This window comes from Felis catus, chromosome A3 (assembly GCF_018350175.1).
Source record: "Felis catus isolate Fca126 chromosome A3, F.catus_Fca126_mat1.0, whole genome shotgun sequence".
Classification (NCBI taxonomy): Eukaryota; Metazoa; Chordata; class Mammalia; order Carnivora; family Felidae; genus Felis; species Felis catus.
In genome coordinates this window covers 48,296,115-48,319,070 of record NC_058370.1, presented here as the reverse complement: position 1 = coordinate 48,319,070, position 22,956 = coordinate 48,296,115, and the positions used below count along the sequence as shown (strand labels likewise).

General features: G+C 41.8%; 1 protein-coding gene and 1 long non-coding RNA gene across 4 annotated transcripts; one reads left to right on the top strand and one right to left on the bottom strand.

Annotated features, from left to right (window-relative positions):
- The first annotated feature begins 1,807 nt into the window (after positions 1–1,807).
- LOC123384389 lies at positions 1,808–6,443 on the top strand. The gene is made up of 2 exons (XR_006595417.1): positions 1,808–2,107; positions 5,896–6,443. It is a non-coding gene; the product is annotated as an uncharacterized LOC123384389 (long non-coding RNA).
- Positions 5,643–18,333, bottom strand: LOC101088321 (cystatin-13-like). 3 transcript variants are annotated; one of them, XM_045053946.1, is made up of 5 exons: positions 18,135–18,333; positions 16,266–16,338; positions 15,277–15,611; positions 9,556–9,669; positions 5,643–5,818 (listed from the first exon to the last, which is right to left on the bottom strand). In XM_045053946.1, the coding sequence occupies exons 3-5, from the start codon at positions 15,502–15,504 to the stop codon at positions 5,735–5,737; spliced, it is 426 nt and encodes a 141-aa protein (XP_044909881.1). In that variant the 5' UTR covers positions 15,505–15,611; positions 16,266–16,338; positions 18,135–18,333; the 3' UTR covers positions 5,643–5,734. The 3 variants fall into 3 exon arrangements, with proteins under 3 accessions (XP_044909881.1, XP_003983892.3, XP_019682461.3); XM_003983843.6 differs by lacking the exon at positions 16,266–16,338 and having other exon boundaries at positions 15,277–15,608; XM_019826902.3 differs by lacking the exon at positions 16,266–16,338 and having other exon boundaries at positions 18,135–18,332.
- Between the last annotated feature and the right edge of the window lie 4,623 nt (positions 18,334–22,956).

Sequence of the window (22,956 nt, the reverse complement as noted above, 5' to 3'; positions counted from 1 at the left end):
TGGTTGGGATGTGTGCTGTGTTGAGAGCTAGAGCCTCTGTTTTCCACCACTCTCCATTCACCTTCCACCTGTGCTTGATCCCTCAGACTTTCAACGGCTTCTTCACCATTGCCACTATACCCTGGGAAACCACCTTCAAACTCCTGTACAATGTTTGCTTCGAGGGCTTCCATTGAGTGCTGCTATACCCTGCCTGACTCTGGCTGTTCTGCATCCAGTTGCTCCTTATAGGTGTCTCTTCAGTGGCTGTGCAACACCAGCTCTGTTTGTTTTCTAGCAAGTGCCTGGGTCTCACTTCCAGCCATTATGGAAATTCCTCATTGTCCATTTTTTTTCATATAGAATAGATCATTAAAAATCAGCATTTCAAGAAGCTTTGTGTGTCAGGGTTCTAGAAGGAGGGGATGAGCAAGTGAAGGAATCATCCAGCAGGGAAACCTCATGGTCCCAAGTGTGTGAGTTTTCTTCCCTCTAGGACCTCTGGGCCAGTTCCATGTGGCACAATCTAGAAGCACAAGTGCTTCTGAGCTGCTGTTCTGGGCTCATGGGGGATGAACTACATCTCCAGATGTGCAATGACCATGACCCTGAAGGCAACCCAAAGTAAAAGATGAACCCAGACAGGCCCTTGGCCCTCAGGACAAATGTGGCACCTGTCTCATGAATCTTCTAGAAGAAAATTTGGCAAACTTTTGTCCTTTGAGGGTCCAATGGTCTTGTTCTCAACTCCCCAGTGTTGCCTTGAAAGTACCATAGACATAAGCAGCCAACTTCAGCTCAGGTCATGATCTCGCAGTCCGTGAGTTTGAGCCCCGCGTCGGGCTCTGTGCTGACAGCTCAGAGCCTGGAGCCTGTTTCAGATTCTGTGTCTCCCTCTCTCTGACCCTCCCCCGTTCATGCTCTGTCTCTCTCTGTCTCAAAAATAAATAAACGTTAAAAAAAATTTAAAACGAAAGTACCATAGACAATATGAACACAAATAAGGGTGTTGTATTCCAGTCAGACTGTATTTACACACAGTCAGGGGCCACATTTGGTTCTCAAGCTGTGGCAGCACCCCCTAACCAGTCATCCCTTCAGTGCCCATGCAGTTGGACTACCCGGTGGCTGACATTCCCTGCTTCACCCCAATGTCCTTGTCTCCCTCAATTTCTGCTCAGGGCTTCCTCTGTGCAAGTGGCACTCCAGAAGCAGAGCAGGCACACCTCAGTGGGGAGAAGTAAGGCAACATTCCATCCCCAGGTGGGGCTGTAGTGTGGAAGATCCCATTGTCCCAGCCTCAGAGAGGCTGTCAGAGTCAAGATCCACAGGGTATCACACTCTCCTGCAGGACAAAACCCATGGCTGCTCAGTGACCCATAACAACAGCCACATTGACTTCTCCCTCCTCTGCCTCCCTTTTTTTTTGTGTATGCCCTTGTGATCATCTCCCAAATGAATTATCTACATCCTCCAGTCTGCCTCACAGGGTCTCACTGGGGATTCAGCAGACATGTGGTATTAGATGTCTTCAGGGCTTATCCTCCATAGAGACCTGGATGGGCTTCCCATTATTCCAGAGATGGGGGAGAGCCTGGCAGTGGGCATCCTTGCTGCTGGCTGAGCATCACTCAGCATGGACACAGCTGTGCTCTTGTCCCACAGCACCCCCACCTAGTCCCAGACTTGAGTAGATTTTTCTGAAGATCCTCCCACCCACCACCCTCCTGCCTGCTCCCACATTGGTCTGTTCTGAGTTGTGCCTCAATCCACAGAGGGAAGCATAAAGGGGCCTCTTTATCCACTGTGATCCCAACATATTTTCCACAGTCAATTCCACTAATTCTACTGAAGTACCATCAGGTGGCTCTAGGAGACAGTCTCCTGTGGTGGGAATGGGAGAGGTAACTGTCCAGGCCCTTTGTGAGCTCATCCCACCTCCTGAAACTGGGGGAGTGGAGCCAACAAGGTAAGGCATCAAGTTGTGGCTCCTGGCAGGGTCTCACTAAATTTTGTACCAGATCACATTTGTGGGGCTTCATTAATCGTTCCACCCCTCCTCCTCCCATGGGAATCTACAGAGAGTAGGGATTTTGTCACAGTTTCTACTGTGCCCAAGGCCCTGAGGGTGAGTACATGTTTCAGGTGTTCCAGCTTTGTAATAAGTGTAGGACTGAGAGACCAGTTCTTGTGGGAAGACCCCTCTCCCTTACCCCGTCCATCCTTATTGGTTTGGGGTGGTCCTGCCTGCTTCTTTTCCAGAGTCTGTGTGTTAAAGGCACAGGGAAATGGGTTTCTGCATACTCACTGTTGCCATGAGGTAGGTCGTTAGGCAAAGCCCTGCCAGAGGCAGAGACAGAGGCAGCAAGTTGCTAGAAACATAATTCAGCTGCCTCGCCAGGTCTCAATTCCCAGAAAGGAAAAGAGGCCCAGTCCATGGCTTAGTCTCAGGAGGGCTCCTTCTTCTCCTGAAATGTGAGTCAAGTGTTGACTCCACCACCCTAGCTGTTGGTTGCCCTGTCAGCCTCAGTCTCTGGGTCAAGACCTGAAGCCTTGAAAATAGCTGTACTGGCTATCAAATGCTCTTCACATATTAATAGTGTTCTGCTCTGTGGCCACTTCACCAACTTCTAGGGGACATTGACACTTTCCTCAACTTTTCCAGGGTGTCAGGGTCTTGATATAGCCTCAAGTAAATACAGGACTGAACACAAAGTAACCACAAAGTGGAAAGCTTGAGGAGGACTTGGAGGATGCCCAGGCTTCTCCCATTGGGTCCAGAAGGATAAGGGGGTTGGAACCTGGGGGAGGGGGAGCTGGCAGGTGATGTACATGAGAATATATCCCAGCAGCCTGCAGTCCTTGCCATATGCGTGAGCCTTAGCATGACTCTGTACATTCCAGATATCTACTCCAGTCCCTGATGCTGACACCCCTCAGATCTCAATACCTTACATAGGATTCAGACATGGGTTTCTCCCTGGCCCTTGTCTAGCCCAGGAAAGGAGCATGTCCTGCTTCAAGGTACATTTTTGACTCTCTTTTTTTCAAAATTTCTCATGATAAAAGGGAAAATGAGGACATGGTGGCAAAGCCAATGCTTCTGGCTTCCATGTGTCTTCTAAAGAGCACAATTTCCAGAGAAGTGTGAGAGAAGGATGCAATTTCTCTTTGGCAGCTTCCCCCCCCACACACACACACCAGTGGCCCAGGCTTAGCCTTAATGAGCCTTCGAATCTTGGAAGGGAATGAGCCAATATTCAGACACTCAAGTGTCTCAGAGCCTATACATCCACACATTCCAGTTCTCTTCATGCTCACATATATCCCTGCCAACTGTCGAAATAAAAACTCAGAAATCTCAGTCAATGTAACTGTCTTGATCCTGATTCTTCATTCTTACTAACTCAGTGCATCAGAAGGGCCCAGGTAGTTTTGGAGAGTTAAACCCAAAGCAGTATCCCACTAATACTATCCAGATGACTTGGCTGTGGTTAGTACAGTCTGATTTGCCCCAGATATTTCAGGTATTATGGATAAGATGCAAACAATTAGTCCAGGGTGTGTGAATGTGTTAGGTCTTTCCATGTGTGGAACCTCATTGTCAGGGCTAGGGGAGAAAGTCATGTGCCAGGGGCTGCTCATGGGAACAAGTGGGGCTGGCTAACTCCAGTTATAGAGCAAGAGAGAAAGTGTGCTGGCAGTTCAGGCTGTGCACCCACAGTGGTTGGGGGCTTAAGTGAAGAAGTGGGCAGAGAAGTACAAGATATAGGTGCTGCAGGTATAGGGATCCTCATCCCAAGGTAGGGGGAGCAATGAGACCCACTCTGACTGTGTCCCCAGAGCTACATGACCATGTGGAGGAGGATGGAGGCCAGGGTGTGCCTTCCCCAGGACACCACTGCTGGCTGAAGTGAGAAGGTGCAAACTGTGTCCTGTTGCCTGGCTTCCCCCAGACATAGCTCAGGTGGCCCCACGCTGTCCCTCACAGTGGATCTGAACTCCACTATGAGGTTGTTTCCTCCAGAATCTGACCTTAAGACAGAAATTCAAGTGCAAGTTGTTTACTTGGAGGTAATTATAGAAAATACCAGAAGACAATAGGGAAGTAGGAATGGGAAGCAGCATACAACAGTGAGCAGATTAACAATGTGGGCAACTAGGGCTTTTGTCTTTTCACCTCTTGGAGACTGGATAGAATATGCCTCAGTGTTTTCTCCCAGGGGTACAAAGGCTGAGGCATTCCCTCCACAGCACTCCAGCCACTTCCCACAGGTGGAGAGAAAGCCTTCAGACAAAGAGGCTCAGTGTGGGTAGTGTTTACCTGTCAGCCAGGTGGCCTCTGATCTTCACTATCTCTCATATGTCTAAGATGACATGTGTCATCTAAGTAGCTCCTGTGCTACTACTGACACTGCCCTGGCTGGCCTTGACCTGCACATTAGTGCTGCAGTTTCCACATCCAGGTTTCAGAAAGTGCCTCTTTCTGGTCATGTTAACTATCTTCATTATCTTAGCCCACATCTACATACACACACACATACACACACACACACTTGTGCACAAACACACACACAGTGGTAGCCAACCTCCAACATGGCCTCCACTGATCCTCATCTCCTGGTCTCACACCCTTGTAGAGTCCCCCCAACACTGAACCAGAACTAATCTGGGTGGCAAATAGTACAAGGAAGAGGTGATGGTGTGTGACATCTGAAGCTGGATCACAAAGGGCTCAATGCACTTTGGCTTCCATCTTGGTCTCTCAGAACATTCTATCTGGAGGAAGCCATATGAAGCACATAGCAGCCCTGTGGAGAGACTGACATGGAAGAGAACAGAAATCTCCTGTCAATGGCCTACGTCAACTTGTAGTCATGAGTGTGAGCCACCTGAGAAGTGGATTCTCCAGAGCCAAATTAACCCTCATGTGAGGGCAGTGTAGTCAATGACTGAGTGTAGATACTCAGACACTCACTCAAGAGAGACAGTGACACCTGGAAACACCCCACCAAGTCTCCCTCAGATCCCTGACCCACCGACACCCTGAGAGACTTAAATTTCTTAAGCCACTAGGGGCAGAGTGATTAGACACGCAGCATTAGATAACTAACACATAAAACTGTGCACACACACATACACAAAACAGCTTACTATCCATGAAACATCAATCCCCTTGCATTTTTTCTGCTCCACGTCAAAACCAAAAGTACATTGCAAATCTAAAAATGACCCAACTATCTTCCAGTTGGATTGGTTGTCTAAAACTGTTTCTAAACCATTGGACTGTATCTTCCCTGGAGTCCTAGGCAGGGAGATTTTTGTGGAAATCCATGGAAGGAACACTTCCAAATAAGTCAGACCCTCAGAACCTTGATGAAATAACACACGAGCTCAAAACAGTTGAGCTTAGTTAGTTCTCCAGAAACAGCTGTCCTCCAGTTAGTTCTCCAGAAACAACTGTCAGTGAAAAGTAATTTGTCCTCAGAGTTCAATGAGATATTGGAAACAGGTTCATACGTTCTTCTGTTTATTGGTAGCAGATTGTCCTGCTAGTAGATGACAGAGTCAATTAGAACAGGCTGATCAATACTATAAAAAGGCATTATGTTCTCAGTATCAGCCCCTAAAGAGTAGATAAAAAAGCAAAAAAGTCACAAAAATGAAGTCAATGGGTCAGTTTATTTAAATTTTTTGCAAGTGTCTTTGCTTCTTTAAAATGGAAGTGAGAGCAGCTGAATATGCTAGAAGATAATTAGACCTCTTTGCATTGTTTCTTCAGCATAGTGAACTCAAATTTCCAAGGTTTGGTTGCAACAATAAAGGTGCAATAAAACATCTAAAAAAGACAAAAAGAATAATCAGCTTATAAGAAAGAAAAACAAAAAGCAAACAAACATATGTTTCTATTTCCAGGTATCAGGATTTGGCTTCAGGGTGGCTAAAGGCTGCCTGAGCCAGTCATGCCTCCACAGTCTCTGGAACTGTTGAACTGAGGCCATCTGGGAGAGGAGCCAGCCTCATTCACCAGGATGGACCACTGCCAATTCATCTCCATGTGATCTGAAGCCATGACGGATGTCTGAGCCATCATGGATAGCTGGACCCCAGAATAGCTGGACCCCAGAAACTGATTATTCTCAGAAATCCTCATCTCCAGATCTGTTGCTCATCTAGCCACTCTGACTTCCCTGCAGCCCACTGAGACTCCATGTTGCATGGAAAGCCCAGTGAATCCTACCCAGGAGCTACAACCCAACAAGAATAGTATAGAGTCCTGTATCCCTTGGTGAGGCTGGTCAAAATCAGGCCAGAGATGAGAAGCAAAGACTGCAGCCAGGGAGCTAAGGGGACACACAGAGCTCTTCCCAGGGCCTGCAGAATGAGCAGAATTTCAGGTTCCTGGTGTGGGATGAGTTCAACTAAAATCTTTATTCAGTTAGAATAAAAATATAAACTAGGAATGCCTCCACTATATCAATGGAAACATGAATGGCAATATCCAATATAATTGAAGTTATATAAGATAAAAATACTGATATACAAGTACTGATAAAAAATCAGCTTGAGGAATAAAATAGGACCAAGCTACCAGCAATCCAGACAGACCATTGGAGAACTAAGGCCAGTCCAGGGATGCATCCCAGCTAGAGTGGCATCTGGGATGGGTTCAGCTGGTTCCCAGCAGTGGTAGGAAGGGGAGAGAGTGGATTTATCAGAGAGTTAACTAATTGCTTAATTTCTGGATCAGCCAAAGTAGACAGGAAACAATCAGAAAGAAGAGAAATTGAAAAACAAAATATCAGGATCAATTCTAGAGGACATCTAAACAATGTATATCAAAAATCTTTAAGAAGCAAAAAATTACTAAATGAGTAGTTCAACTTCCAGGAACTTTACCTGCATGGAAACAATAACCAGATATACATTCAAATAGAAATAAAGGATATTAATTAAAGCACTGTTCATAATAGCTAAAAATTAGGAAAACTTAACCAATTCTCAGGAAGTGGCTTAGAAAAATGTGTAAAACCATTAAATGAAATCACAGTTTCACTATATGATTCTCTCACATAATTTTACAGTTTTAGAAATTCTTACAACTTATTATTAAGTGAAAATCTAGATTATAATACAGTAGAGAGTATGATCCCAACTGCACAAAATACAAATATAAAATATAGGAAATTTAATATAAATAACAATATACTGACAGTGGTAAACTCTACATAAGAGTATTTATAGTTGATTTTAAGTAATTTAATACTTTTGAAGGTTCCAAATTTTCTACATGAAATGAATCAGGCCAATAACTATTTAAAATCATATCAAGTTTTAAATTTATATTCCAAAGAGCTCAGATGTTTGCCTTTTCTTCATTTCTAAATCCCAACAAATAATTGAAGGAAGTGTTTAGGTCAAATCTATAAGAGTTCTATGAAATGAGAAAGGACCCTGTGCAAGGACAGAGACAGAGAGGATTCTTCATGTGATAAAAAGTGGATGCAATCAAGGTGATGAAGTCTTCTGAGCAGCAGAAGCTCCATGTAGAGGATGAGATCATAAGAGGAAACCAAGAAAGCAAACTGTCTCTAAACCCCACAAAACTTGAAGTCATCCTCAATTCTTCTCTCACTCTCCATGGCCAATCCATCAGAAATTCGAACCAAGCCTTTCACAGACATCCAGAACCCAGTACCTCTAGCATCCTAACCAACATCACAGACTCCTACTGATCTTGCTGTCTCCATCCCTGCCCCCATGCTGGCTCTTCTCCATGTGTCTCTCCATGTCTGCACTCCTATTTCTACCTGGCATATCTCAAAAGCCCAATGACTTTTATGGGCTGTGTCAATGGGCACCTTTACCCTATGACCTCTACTGTCTGTGCCAAGGGTGTCTTTGCCCTCCAAGAGCTGTGTCAGTGGGCACTCTTGCCCTCTGATCTATATAGACCACATCAATGGGCACCCTCTGGCTTCCAGTTGAGTTCAGCCAAGGAGAGACAGAGGCAGGAAGTGGGAGGCATGAGGAGTTGAGGTCAGAGGGTTCCAATGGGTTGGCTGTGGTTCCTGACAGGGACCCACAGATTGCTCCAGAAAAAAAAAAGATATTAAAAAGAAAATCTTAATGATTACTAGGGATATTAAAACATCTCAACCTTACTAGAAATCAGGGAGTGACAATGTGAAAAGGTGACAAGATCACCTTTCTCATACATCAGAATGAAAACATTTAAGACTCAACCCCAAGCGCTGAGGGAACATGAACAACAACACACACCACTGATGAAAGGTATGCTGGTTCAGCCACTTTGGAGAGTAAAACAGGTTGTAAGTCACATGTGGTAGCCCACGAACGCTTAAGCTGCATGTGTGGCAGTATGGTGGCCCCACTCCCAAGCCCCCCCTGCCCCGGGGGAAAGTCCCAAACCTGCTCAGTCAGCACCTGTCTCAACAGTCACTGCTTCACTTGTTAAAAGTGAAAATTTAAGACAACCACAGGTATGTAAAATAGCAAGATAGTTACATACAATGTAATACAGTCATATAAGAGCTTAATATGCACTAATACAAATAATTTTAGCCAATTCCTATATACATTAAATGACCCAAGAAATCATTTGGCATAAATAATATTAGATTGTACTAACATAACAAATCTCAAAACATATTGTTGAGTGGGAAAAAAAAGAACAAGAGAAAGTTCCAAAATTTGTGTACCTTTTGAAAAATACACAAAACTCTACATACACAGATTAAATATTTAAAAAAAAAAACTGGTTAAGAACATCTCTCTCTCTCTCTCTCTCTCTCTCTCTCTCTCTGCCCCTGTCCTGTTCACACTGTCTTTCTCTATTTCTCAAAATAAACAAATAAACTTTAAAAACCTTAAAAAATAAAAATATTACTTAATTGAAAAGAAGTTCTAATAATTTATAATAATAGCCAACTTTCTAGATGTAGCCATCGACTTGCATTTGGTATTCATTAGAATACCTACTATTCATTGGAATATGAAGATGTGTTTTATTTGCACATTTGGGCAATTTTCAGGAACCACTAATCTGCCATTATTTTTGCTTAGCCATGTGTCATGCCAGCTTTAAGTATATACTAAATAGGTGTCTTCTGTGAAGACACAGAAATATACATACTTGTATATGCAGCTTCAACTATGAAAAAGAAAAAATGGATCTTCTATGAAAAGATAACCAAAACAAATTTGAAAAAGTGAAAAGGAAAGTTACATCTGTCCACCTGAACCTAGCCCAGCTTGCACAATAGTGAGAAATAATGAACAGGTGTTGCTTTAAGCCACTAGGTGTCTATATGTGTGCTGGTGGGGGTTAGGGGAAGGCGGTATCAGCAAAAAAAAAAACAAAACAAAAAACAAACAAACACCAATAAAAACGATAGAAACAATCTCTGTGTCTACAATCTGGCCATCCTGGATCCTGAATATGATCAGAATATGGTTTAGAAAGGAAACTAGAAAATCAAAGCAGGATTGGTCCTATTGATGTTCTCAGTCTGGTACACAGACCTAAGGACTGCCCCCACTTGAGGCATATACCTTTTGCATTTGGGGGTCCTGTTGTAATAAGCAGTTTTCATTTTCTCCTGAAATTTTCTTGCACATTGTTCTGGCAATTTTGACTTCAAGAAAGTAATCCAAACTCTCTGTGACCTGTCAAGGAGCAATTTAAAAATTAGAGATCATAAACGAATACATGATATCAACTGTCATCTCTGATAAACGAGTATGTCGTTGACTACTTACAGCTAAGACTGTCTCCCTGTCTGCCTCCCTCCTACAGTTTCCTTACCAGAAACTTTGGGATAACTGGAGGGGCAGGGGTTCTTCCCTTGATCCCTCTCCTTCTGTCTGTCTCTCATCACGATGTTGAATGTTAAATAATGACAACTGTCCCCAAGATAAGGCAAGAAAACTATCCCCCCAAAAATGCTTTCCCCAGAAAGGTAATGGTTTGCTTATTGGAGCCAGGTAAATAAACAGCAGAGTTAAAATATCTTCATACTTTTATTGGGGGAAGAAGACAAGACATCCCAGAACTCAAATTTACTTGGAGGGTATTGCTTCTCTCTCTAGCTTCTCTCCTCGGTACTTTTAGCAACCCCTTGTGATACACTCTCCTAAAGTCCCTGACTTCAGGTCCTCTTCTTTACCTGTGCAGAACCCCCCACCAGCCCTTGTATTCCAGAGGGACCCATGGGGAAATTGAAATGCACAATGGCAAATGGAGACTTTCATTATTTAAAAGTGAGAACAAGGTAAGATTTTACAAGACTTAAGGGAGAGAAAGTATTAAAGAGAATGACTAAGTTAAACAGAATAATTGACCCTAGAAGAATCAGAGACAATTCAGAAAATACAGTAAGCATTTTGGACATTCAAAAAAAGTTGCCCAGACATTAAAACAAAATGGTTGTGGTAGAAAGAATTCTAAGTATGGTTCTTGAATATCATATATACTTTACATTTTTTCAGTTATGTATATATGTGTATATAAAATGTTTGTAAGGACAGAGCCAACTGCCCTCAGGAAATGATGAGTCAGAAATTGAGTCTTCATTTCCATTTTTTAACTCAGCAACATCCAAACATACTCCTAGAGTTTGTTTTTATGATGGGATAACAAGTTTCTTAATGTCAATATAATCAGCTTTTGGGACTGGATCGATCTTTGTGGTGGGGGCTGTCCTGGGAACTGTAGGGTGCTTAGCAGCATCCCTGGTCTCTGCCCACTAGATGTCAGCAGCAGCCCCCTCTGGTTGTGATGACCAAAGATGCCTCCAGATATTGCCAAAAATTCCCTACCAAGCAAAATCCACGCCCACTTAAGAAACACTGCTTTATATCTGAGTAATACTTCCAAGTTAAAATTATAAAAACAAACTGCTCTGAATCATACTCAATAGCCACCAACTCACCACCAGCCCTATCTTGACCCCTGATTGCCCAGAAAAGGGAGGGGAATGGGGGTCCTGGCTGCTGAGGCAGCCCTGCCATAGACAGGCCCTCTGACCCTCCGGCTACGGGTCCCACTACTCACACTTCATTCATATCACTTAATCAGTAACATGTGCTCATTCCTAGCAGATATCCTGGGTTTAAATCTTGGCTTTTCTACATACTAGCTGTGTGTCCCTGAGCAAATTACTAAACACTTCAGTGCCTGTTTCCTCTTTAAAGTGCAAGAAAGTAGTTTCTATGTAATGAGTTGTGAGATTTGAATGAGCATATGAAAAGCAACCAGGCCCCAGGGCTGCTGGGTAGTTAAGTTTCTGACTCTCTGGCTAAAATGAACAAATCAGGAGACTATAGACGCTGGAGAGGATGTGGAGAAATGAGAACCCTCTTGCACTGTTGGTGGGAATGCAAACTGGTGCAGCCGCTCTGGAAAACAGTGTGGAGATTCGTCAATTAAAAATAGATCTACCCTATGACCCAGCAATAGCACTGCTAGGAACTTACCTAAGGAATACAGGAGTGCTGATGCATAGGGCCACTTGTACCCCAATATTTATAGCAGCACTTTCAACAATAGCCAAGTTATGGAAAGAGCCTAAATGTCCATCAGCTGACGAATGGATAAAGAAATTGTGGTTTATATACACAATGGAATACTACTTGGCAATGAGAAAGAATGAAATATGGCCCTTTGTAGCAACAGGGATGGAACTGGAGAGTGTTATGCTAAGTGAAATAAGTCATACAGAGAAAGACAGATACTATATGTCTTCACTCTTATGTGGATCCTGAGAAACTTAACAGAATACCATGGGCGAGGGGAAGGAAAAATAAAGTTACAGAGGGAGAGAGCCAAACCATAAGAGACTCTTAAAAACTGAGAATAAACTGAGGATTGATGGGGAGTGGGAGGGAGAGGAGGGTGGGTGATGGGCATTGAGGAGGGCATCTGTTGGGAGGAGCACTGGGTGTTGTAAGGAAACCAATTTGACATTAAATTTCATATTAAAAAAAGGCTTCTGACTCGATTTTGGCTTAGGTCATGATCTCGTGGTTATTAATATGGAACCCCACATTGGTCTTGGCAGTGACAGAAAAGAGCCTGCTTGGGATTTTCTCTCTCCCTCTCTGTCTCTCTGTCTGTCTCTCTCTTAAAATAAACTTTAAAACAAAATAGAGAAAGAAAAGGAAAAGCAACCAGAGTTGACCCTTGAACAACGTGGGGGTTACAGGCACAGTCAAAAATCCAAGTGGAAATTTTGACTCCTCAATAACTTAACTACTAATAGAAGACTTAACAATAACATAAACAATCAATTAACACATATTTTGTGTGTCGTATATATTCTATACTGTATCCTTGCAATAAAGTAAGCTAGAGTAAACAAAATTTTATTTAAAAAAGTCATAAGGAAGAGAAAATATATTTACAGTACTGCACGGTATTTCTTGAAACAAATTAGCATATAATTGGACCCATGGTTCTCATTTTTACCATCATTCACCTCGCACAAAATCTACAGCAGAGCCTTAGTCAACTGTGAACTAGAGCAAGTGGTTGCAAACTTCTTCTTTAAGAACTGGAGGGTGAATATTTTAGGCTCAGAACACACAGTCTTCTCATTGCAGTGCAAAAGTAGTCTTAGACAGCACTCAAATAATTCAGGTGACAATGCTCAATAAAACTTTATTTATAGACACAGAAATTTAAATTTTATGTAATTTTCATATCACAAAATACTATTTTTATTTCTTATAACCATTCCTAGTTCATGGGGCATACAAAATAAGCAGCAAGCCAGACTTGCCTGGAGGCTATAATTGTCTAACTCCTGATATAGATCTTTGTACGTTTAAGTTAAATCATCCAGTAAAATAAAGCTCTTTTCTTTATATAGAACCTGTGTGTATGTGTTACTAAGTTTAATCTGAATTATCACCAAGCACTTTTCTTTTTGCTTTTTTTTTTGTTTAACATTTATTTATTTATGAGAGACAGAGAGAGAGAGAGAGAGAGAGAGAGCGCGAGCAAGTGGGGGAGGGGGAGGGGGAGAGGAAGACAGAATCTTAAGCAGGTTCCAGGATCTGAGCTGTCAGCACAAAGCCCAGTGAGGGGCTCGAACTGACAAATTGTGAGATCATGACCTGAGGTGAAGTCAGACACTTAACTAACTGAGCCACCCAGGTACTCCAAGGAATTTCAAATACCTCTGTTCTAGCCTCTTTTTGAATCCGTTTCAACCTGATTCTTTTGAATTCTTACCTGCATTCAAGAGTTACCATGAGCTGAGAAATAAAATGTACATTCATGGGGGAAAAAATAGCACACAGTACAAAATAATTTATAATTTGGAGGACATGAGAATTTGCAGTATATTTGATTAAATACCTGCCTATAAAGCAGAACCATTTATTTGTGGAAGTGAAAAAGCACAGATAAAGAGAAGTCCATGAAAGTATAGTTTTGGACAAGGTGGGAACTTCATTAAGGACAGGCACTAACCATAAATGAGACCCAAAGACAATTGATATTTATGAGGCTTTACTTTGGCCACCCAGTGGTGAGGGAGAGAGTCAAAGTCTGTGTGTGTGTTGAGGATGGACAAGGGGTCAAATGTCCCAGCCTCATAAAGGATGAAGCTGCCAAATGAGCTTTCTCTCCTGACCCTGTTAAGAAAAGAGTAACCTGAGTAGGTTCCTGGTGACCTGGAGGGATGTACAGCAAAGGTTAGAAGGAAGAGGGGCAAGAGGGGACAGAGCTAGCGAAAGAGGAAGAAAAGCAAAAAATGCATCCCTGTACCACATGTCACTTTGATGTTACAAGGTAGCCCCCATGCCCCATTAGCCACTCTCTCTTCCCTTTCTTAAAGTCCAGCCAGACTGGCTAAACCCCCTTTCCTTCTGTGTGCCTACTGATTATTCTCTGGGGTTTCCCCAAACCACAGTCCAATCATCGTTCTCAGGAGACAGCATTGGTACTCTCTTCTATGATACAGTCCATATTCCAATTCCTCCAACTAGTCCAATAACATCTTTTATATGTTTTTTTTAATTATTCAAGAGATAAGACAAGACCACACATTGAATTTAGTTGTCCTGTTTCTTACATCTCCTTTAATCAAGCAGTTTTCCTGCTTTTTCTCCTTGTCTTTCATGACACTGATATTTTTAAGAGGTCCTACATAATGCTCTATAATATGGATTTGTCTAACTGTTCCTTCGTATTACCTTCAGGGGATGGATTTTTTTCTCCCAAGATTTTATTTAAGTTCAAGTTAGTTAACATATAGTGTAGTATTGGCTTCAGGAGTAGAATTTAGTGATTCATCACTTACATATAATACCCAGTGCTTATCACAACATCACTCCTTAATCCCCATCACCTGTTTAGCCTGTACCCCCACCCATATCCCCTCTAGCAACCCTCAGTTTGTTCTCTATAGTTAAGAGTCTCTTATGGTTTGCCTCCCTCTCTGTCTTTATTTTATTTTGTTTGTTTTGTTTTATTTATTTTATTTTATTTTATTTTGTTTTGTTTTGTTTTGTTTTTCCTTCTTTCAGGGGATGGATTTTAGACAAGAACACCATAGAAAGATAAGGTTGTGTCCTTTCCATGACATCACATCAGGGACACATGATGTCAATTTGTCCCAGTGTTGGTGATGAGCATTGGGTGTGCCAGGCATTCACCAGATTTCCTCATTGTAAGGGTATATTTTCCCTCTTATAATTAATGAAAGAATCCCTCCAGCAATTTGTCCTCCACACTGTCCCACCAAGTGGATGTAGGATTCATTGATGATGTTTGCCTGAAGTAGTTGTTGCCATTATGATTTGCTACTTACATAGTCTTTTACATCTAGAGGTAGGCATTTTCCTGTAAAGAAGAGCCTTCCCTTTTCTGTCCTGGTTCCTTTTTTTCAGCAAAAGCTGGACGTGCACTTTCTTTGCTTTTTCACTGTTACAATCCATGCCTGTAATTACTCATTTTGATGATACCAGCCCAAACTATCCCAAACTGGGCCCTTCAAGAGCCCTTCTTGGGTTCTCACCTATGCTTTCTGATATGACTATAATCAATTCTGTTATTTTAATGGATATTTTATGTTTCATCCTGGAATAATAAAGGATGAATCCTAATTAATTTTCCTCCAAAAAACCCTAAAATAAAATTAATATATATTTGGCCAAAGACATTTCTCAGCTCTTTTCCACTCCCTGGTCTCTGTGGCCCTCCATGGATAATGGTACCCCCATGACTGCATCTTGGAGAGAAAGAGCAAGAAGAAAATGCTCACTGACCTGCTCCTGGGATTTCAGGACCTTCACCACCTTGTAGCTGTACTTGTCTTTGCTGGTCTTATTAAATTCTTTCATGGCAAACCACAGTGCTTGTTGCACATAGACGTAGGTTTCAGGGATGTCTTGGAATTTCCTCACCACCTTTGGCCTGCCCCAGGCATGAACACTTCCAGATACAAGGGCCACAGTGGCCACCAGGAGCAGCAGGCTCTGGCAGAGTCTGGCCATGGCACCTCAGCCAAGGGGGCACACGCCTTGTTCCTTTTTTCCTTCCAGGGCTGGACTGGGCTGGGCTGGCCCTGCTGCTTCTGCACCCCTAGATCTTCCTGGCACTGCTAGGAGTGAAAGAGGGATAACTTCTGTTATCTTTGTGTCTTCTGGGCTTCTCTTTCTCCTTTCCCAAAGAGAAGAGGAGTGAGAAATCACGATCACAATTCAGAGCATTTTCCCATTTTGGCTATTTCTTTTTGGAAGGATGCATGCCTCCATGCACTCACAACCTTTCCCTTCCTACCAGGAGATTCCTGCCTCCTTGTCTGTGAGGTCCCAACACATCCACTGCAGGTGCCTGCCTGTATCAGGTTTCTATGCACAGAATAGGATAAGGACCTGCAACAGACACACTGACACAGGGAGAACATTGGTCTCAAAACTCATCTTATTATTTCCTCTCCAGGAGCATGTATGAAAATCCTCAGCCAGAGCCTTTGTCCTGCCTCAAAAGTACCCCCTGCATCTCCCGTTTCCAGTCAGGCTCACTATCAATCACACTGAGATCTATTTATGGAGTATTATTGAGTCGTGGCAGGCCTCATAATAAGGATGTCACATGTTTCTCTTATTTAATCATCCCCTTTCAGGCCACATAACAAGTAACCCCTTTTTACACAGGAAGAAAGTGGGACTCACAGAGAGTTCAAGTAAATGCCTCAGGCTGCTTGACTGAGTGTCATAACTTTTGCCTGCCTGACACATACCTTCATACTTACCTCAGTCTAACAGATGAGAATGTGTAGATCACAGCTTGTAGTGTAAATTTGTTTTTGAGGAGATTCCATTCTACTACAGAAGATGAATCAGGATGTAGTTTGTGAGACAGAGGCACAACAGTTAATGTGTTAAATATAGGTAATGAAGAAACAAATCGCTTGAGAGATGTAGGGGTCAAGATCAGACCACCTCAAAACGAGCCACTTTAGCATGAAGATTATTTTGGTTTAAAAAACAATCAAAACCAGAGCTCCCAGGTGGCTCCAACTCTTGATTTTGGCTCCAGTCATGATCTCATGGTTCATGATCAAGCCCCATGTTAGGCTTCACGCTGACAGTGCAGAACCTGCTTAGGATTCTCTCTCTCCCTCTCTCTTTCTCTCCCTCTCTCTCTCTGCCCTTTCCCTGCTTGAGCTCTCTCTCTCTCTCTCTTTCTCTCTCTCTCTCTCTCAAAATAAATAAATAAACTTTACTTTTTTATTTTTTTATTTTATTAATGTTTATTCATTTTTGAGAGAGAGAGAGAGCACTAGAGGGGGAGAGGTGAAGCAAGAGAGAGACACAGAATCTGAAGCAGGCTCCAGGCTCTGAGCTTTCAGCACAGAGCCCAATGTGGGGCTCAAACCCACAAACTGTGAGATCATGACCTGAGCCAAAGTTGGACGCTTAACCCACTGAGCCACCCAGGTACCCCTAAATAAATAAACTTTAAAAAACCAAAAAGTTAAAAGTAAAAAACAATCAAAATCTAGTAGATTCAGGAAAAGTTCTTTACTTCCTTCCCTCCCTCAATTGCCCAAAAATAATTTAGATAGAGGGCCTGCTCCAGAAAGAGAGCTACCACCACAAACAACTATATTATGTTGTGAACAAGGTATGGTAGACAGGAAGGAACCTAGCAATGCCTGTTGGATCAAAGCCCTCTCTGTGTCCTATTGTTTCTGTGGGCCCAACAAAGATTTGTTTACCAAACATCTATTCTTTTTCATTCTTCCTGAGGATTACATCCCTTCCCCTTGAAGTTCCAGACCCTGCCCCTTTTTCCTTAATTCAGAATCACATGCATACCTCAGTTTGCCTGTCTTTGGAATTTCCATATCTGTGTGGGTTCCCCATGTATATGAAATTAAATTTTATTTTTCTCCTGTCAATTTGTTGCATGTCAATTTGGTTCTTAGTCTGGTTAGAAGAATCTTGAAGGAGACAGGAAATTTTTCCTCCCCCAGCAGAGACAAAGGCAGAATCCATAAGTTGTGTTCATCACAGACAAGCAGTAAGTACATCTTGCCTAAGTTGAACAAGGAATGTGATGGCAGAACTAAAAGACACCTGATATCCATCAGACACTAACTACACATGAGTTCCATGGAACACAGAATATTTATGATGTCTTATGTCAACCACACAACAACGATGCTATCCTGGCTCCATGTGTCCTCACCTTAAGAACCACCAACCAAATCCTCAGGATGTCTGGCTGTGACAGGCAGACCTGCCTGTGTGTCTCCTCAGTGCCAGGGTGTGCTTCTGACCTGCTGTGCAACTTTGATCAAACCCCCACTGTGGACACCATAACCCCATCAGTGGGGAGCCTGAGGCAGCAAAGAGTTGCCCAAGGTCCTGGCAAGATGGCCTTTCCATCTCCCCTGCTTGCTTCCATATGTGGAGTGTGTTAATCTGCTCCCTTTCCTTTCCTAGCCTTTCACCTGATGGTTTGCACTGACTTGATACACATGGGACTTGCTCAAGCAGCTAACTTTGGCCTATGAGTTTCTCTGCTCCATGATATCTGAATGAATTGCCCGGGGCACACTTGGAGGCCACCCAGGCATCACAGTCCTTCCCCACCAGCTACACCCCAGATGTACCTTAGAACCAAGCTCTTCACCACTTTCTTGCTTGCTGAGGCTTAAGCTGGCTGTCCTCACCCACAGGTGGTATCTTTCTCCTTCCTGAGGACTTGAGCTCTAAGCAGCTCCCTTCGTGAGCCACTCTCCAGCCCCAACACATTCAGTTCATGCCCCTGGTCAGGGTGTCAGTCAGACCTGAGCTCAAGGGTGCTTCTGCCCTCTGGTTGCACTCCCTGGTCAGGTGGTCACATCTATGACCCCTTTGTGAGGTAAGCCCAGCCCCTCTGATGCTGTTCAAGTGTGGGGCACTTCTGATTGGTCGCTCAGGTCTCAGAGGCCCACAAGGTCAGTAAGAGCCACCAGTATCTGCCCCTAGTGCAGAAATCTTGCCTGTTCCATACCTCCTTGCTTTCTAAATTCCTGGGCTTTGTAATTGACCCCTTGGGAATTAAAGCACCTCCATGGCCATTTCTGTCAGGCTTCTGTTATATGACTCCATAGTCCTAGAGGCAGGATGAGGCACCACACTGCCAGTCTCAGGGAATCTGGGACCAAGAGGCCCTTGAGGAGGTGGTGCCTATGGCTTGCCAGGAGCTGCCCCAGAAACACCAAGTAGAAGGCATCATTTGGCAATGGCAGTGCTCACATAACATACCTCTAGAGGGTGAACAAATGAGCAGACCCATTAGCTATATTTCCATCATTAACCTTGTCCCGGATAAGCATTCCCCAGTCTGCCTCCCTCCCCCTTGTTGGGGTTCCCTCTTCTGGTAGTGATTCTCGGGCCCCAAGCCAGGCTCCGCTGAGGAGCACCCTCCATCCCACTCTGTAGTTAGAGCTTACAATGACAATGAGGAAGCTCCCAAGAATTCAGAAACCTGGGAATTAATATTTGTGTTTCCAGAACAAAATATAAATCAGCATAATGAGGGTCATGCCTGAGATATATAAGCTAAAACTCCAAACAGGAAATCTTAGGCACATAAAACTTGAGTCACCTGGCTAACAGGTGTTAACACAAACACAACTGTGTGCTCTATTCGAGGAGACCTTTCTAAGCATGCATAAAACCCAGACACCAAAATGGTAAAGAGCGACTGATTTGGCCACACATTTTGTTGCACATGCACACATGTACACAGAGTCAAGTGATTGGGAACACAGACTAAGTTATTTGGAAGATATTTCATATTTGGCAAAGGACTAAATTCTCTTTTATGGAAAAAGCTCTTTAAAATCCAAAAGTAAAAGACAATTTCCCCATTGGCTTGGCTCAAAGTGAACCAAGAATTCAAGCAGACAATATACTCAAAAGGAATCCATTTCTCCCCTTGGCCACACATCAATTGTTAGAAAACAACTGGCTTGTGGTGAGGCCTCTCTGTAGCCACCTCTGTTGATCCACATTATACCTGGCATCTGTGCCATAGGTCTGGACAGGAACCCAGGCATTTGTGACCCCATATCTTCTGAAGAAGGTGGTATTCATAAGGTAAGAGGGGCTGTGGGGTGGGAGAGTGGATGAATGCTGTGATGGGCGTGGACCCACAGGTCATTTTGCTCATGACTTCAGCATCAGGATTTGAAGAAAGGCCCAGCTGGGTGCTTGTCAAAGTGTCCCTTGTGTTCAAAGTGCAACTGGGATGCATCTGGGCTCACTACTCATGTGTAGGGTAGTCTTCTAAACAACTTTATCAAAATCTAATTCCCATACCATTCATCCATGTATGTAAACAATTCAGTGGTTTGTAGCATATTCACACAGAATTTAATGTCCAAACCCACAATCAAGTTTACATTTTCATTACCCCAAAAAGAAACCCAGCACTACTAAGCTGTCACCCCAGCCTCTTGACCCCCTTTAGCCCTAGACAACCATTAATCTCTTTCTCTATTGATTTACCTATTCTGGACATTTCATATAAATGGAATCATATGATACCTGACCTTTTACTGGTCATGGCTTCTTTTACTTAGCATTTTTTCAAGTCATTCATGTTATAGCATGTCTTGCTACTTCATTTCTTTTTATTGCCAAGTAATATTCTCTTGTATGTGTACACCACATTTCATTGATCTATTCACCAATTAGTGCACATTTTGATTGTTTCTACTGTTAAAAAGAAAACCACAGGTCCAAATATCATCACTTAGGTTAAGGCCTCAAGTAAGTAAACCAAGACTTAATACCTAACCTAACCACAGTTTCAACCACATAGAGATGGAATCTTTAACCAGTCAACATGGAATTTCCTGGTCAGCACTAGGAAATTAACTGATAGGCCCCCTTTTTTTTCCTTAGGAGGGCGACTTTGCTTAAACTTATTCCTTGCAAATAAATTCCTTTCTTCTTCTCCTACCCCTCATACTCCTCTACCCCCTCTTCGTCTCCCTCTCCCTTCTTCTTGTGCCTCTTCTTCTCCTCTTCCTCCTCCTCCTCTTTCTTCTTCTTCTTCTTCTTCTTCTTCTTCTTCTTCTTCTTCTATTGCCCTCTACCTTTAAAAACACTTGTTTATTTGTTTGTTTAACTCAGCAGAGTTCCCTTCTACTTTTTAGACAGGTAATGCCTAACTCATGAATCATTTAGTAAATCCAATTAGACCTTCAAACTTATTCATTGAATTTCCTTTTAACACCAATTTTTGGTTATTATGAATAATGCTGTTATGAATCTTTATTCTAAGCTTTTGTCTGGACACTTGAGTATATACCTAAGAATGGAATTATTGGGTTGCATTGTAACTCTATATTTAATTTTTTGATGAACTACTGGGTGGTTTTCCAAAGTGGGTGCACCATTTTACATTCCCATCGGCAGCATATAATGTTTCTAATTTCCGTGCATCCTTGCCAAAACTGGTTATTGTCTTTTTGATTATAGTCATCTTAGTGGGAAGGAAGTAAGACAAGTGCTAAGAATTTGACAAATGTGACACAGTAAATTTTAATTTCCATAATATCAAAGTGCTTTTAGGAGTAATTTTTTAATACAAGAATCCAATAGGAAACTCAGAAAAAAAGTCATGAACATACAAATCACAGAAAGGAAATATATATGTCTGTGATACTCATGTGGAAATAAGCTTAACTTCAACAATAAAAATTCAAGTTAACCCAGCAATGAAATGTCACTATTCTCCCATACATGGGGGGAAAATTAAACACAATGACAATGCTCTGTTGATAAAGCACCTTCATCTGCACTGACAGAGTAGGAATCAAACAGTCTTTGTTAACAGTGATTTAGCAATAACTGTTAAACATTTAAAAGTTACATATTATTCAGCACAGTGTTCCACAATCTGGGACATTGTCTCACAGAAATACTTTACTATCAGCACAAAATTGAAAATTATTCACTGTATTACAGTTTCTAATAAAAAAAAAAGACATGAGGAAAACAGCCCAAATATGTATCTATAGTAGACTACTAAATAAAATGTTTAATATTCTGCAGCCACTGTGGAAAACAGTGTGGAAATTCCTCAAAAAATTAAAAATAGAACTACCCTAAAATCTAGAATCACACTACTAGGTATTGACCCAAAGAATACAAAAATACTAATTCAAAAGAATATGTGCACCCCTATATTTACTGCAGCATTATTTACAATAGCCAAATTATGGAAGTAACCCAGGTGTCCATCAATAAATGACTGGATAAAGAAGATGTGATGTGCGATATAGGTATATATATACATATACATATACATATACATATACATATACATATATATGTGTGTATATGTATATATATATATATATATATATATGACTGGGTAAAGAATATGTGAGATATATATATATAAAATACATCCATAAAAAAAGAATAAAATCTTGTAATTTGCAAGAACATGGGTGGAGCTAGAGTATAATGCTTAGTGAAATAAGTCTGTCAAAGAAAGACAAATACCATATGATTTCACTTATATGTGGAATTTAAGAAACAAAACAAACAAGCAAAGGAAAAAAGAGAAAGAATTAATGAGAGAGAGAGAGAGAAACCAAGAAATAGACTCTTAACCACAGAGAACAAACTGATAGTTACCAGAGGGGAGGTGGGTGGAGGGATGGGTGAAACAGATGATGGAGATGAAGGAGTGAACTTGTGATGAGCACTGAGTGATGTATGAAATTGTTGAATCACTATATAATACACCTGATATCAATATAACACTATATGTTAACTACACTGGAATTATGATAAAAACTTAATAAACTAAAATATATGTAATATCTATGAAATGAGATCTAGAAAAATCAATCAAAGCATGGGCATGTATTAACAAGGAATGATATCTGCTCTATATAAATAAGCAAGGTGTAAAACATTAAGCAGAGAAAGGTCTGGATTTGTTATGAATACATCATGATTTATCAAACTCAAAAAAAAAAAAAAGGAAAAGGAAATTTTAGGGTTTTGAACCATTCATAGGCCAGTGCCTGATGTATGGGAATACACAGGAACATCATATTCTAAGTTAATTATTTCCATAATGCTCTAGCTCTTAATAATAAAATAGAACTAATAATAAAGTGGAATAACTTCTATAAAAATTTCAAAGCTCCATAGTAAAAATAAATGTAGAGAAGACCTTAAGATGCAGAAAAGCAAGTGCCTAATCCACTCTTAACCTCTCAGTTCCATTCCACATGACTCATAAAAGATATTGTGAGTTCTTGATACAAAAGATGAGAGTTTGGTGCACATGCTAGCTCTTTATCTTTCCCCTTCTGCTCATTGGATGGATGGATGAATAGATGGATAGATGGATGGATGGATCAATGGATCAATTGATCAATCAATTGATGGACTGATGGACGGATCGATTGATGGATG

Bases quoted from the DNA above. Each gene is read 5' to 3' on its own strand.
- LOC101088321 (XM_045053946.1), bottom strand. From the start codon at position 15,504: ATGGCCAGACTCTGCCAGAGCCTGCTGCTCCTGGTGGCCACTGTGGCC. The intron at 9,670-15,276 runs GTCAGTGAGCAT...GCTCCTTGACAG, and splicing joins TCCTGAAATCCCAGGAGCAG to GTCACAGAGAGTTTGGATTA. The intron at 5,819-9,555 runs GTATATGCCTCA...TGTCTTTTTTAG, and splicing joins AGGACCCCCAAATGCAAAAG to ATGTTTTATTGCACCTTTAT.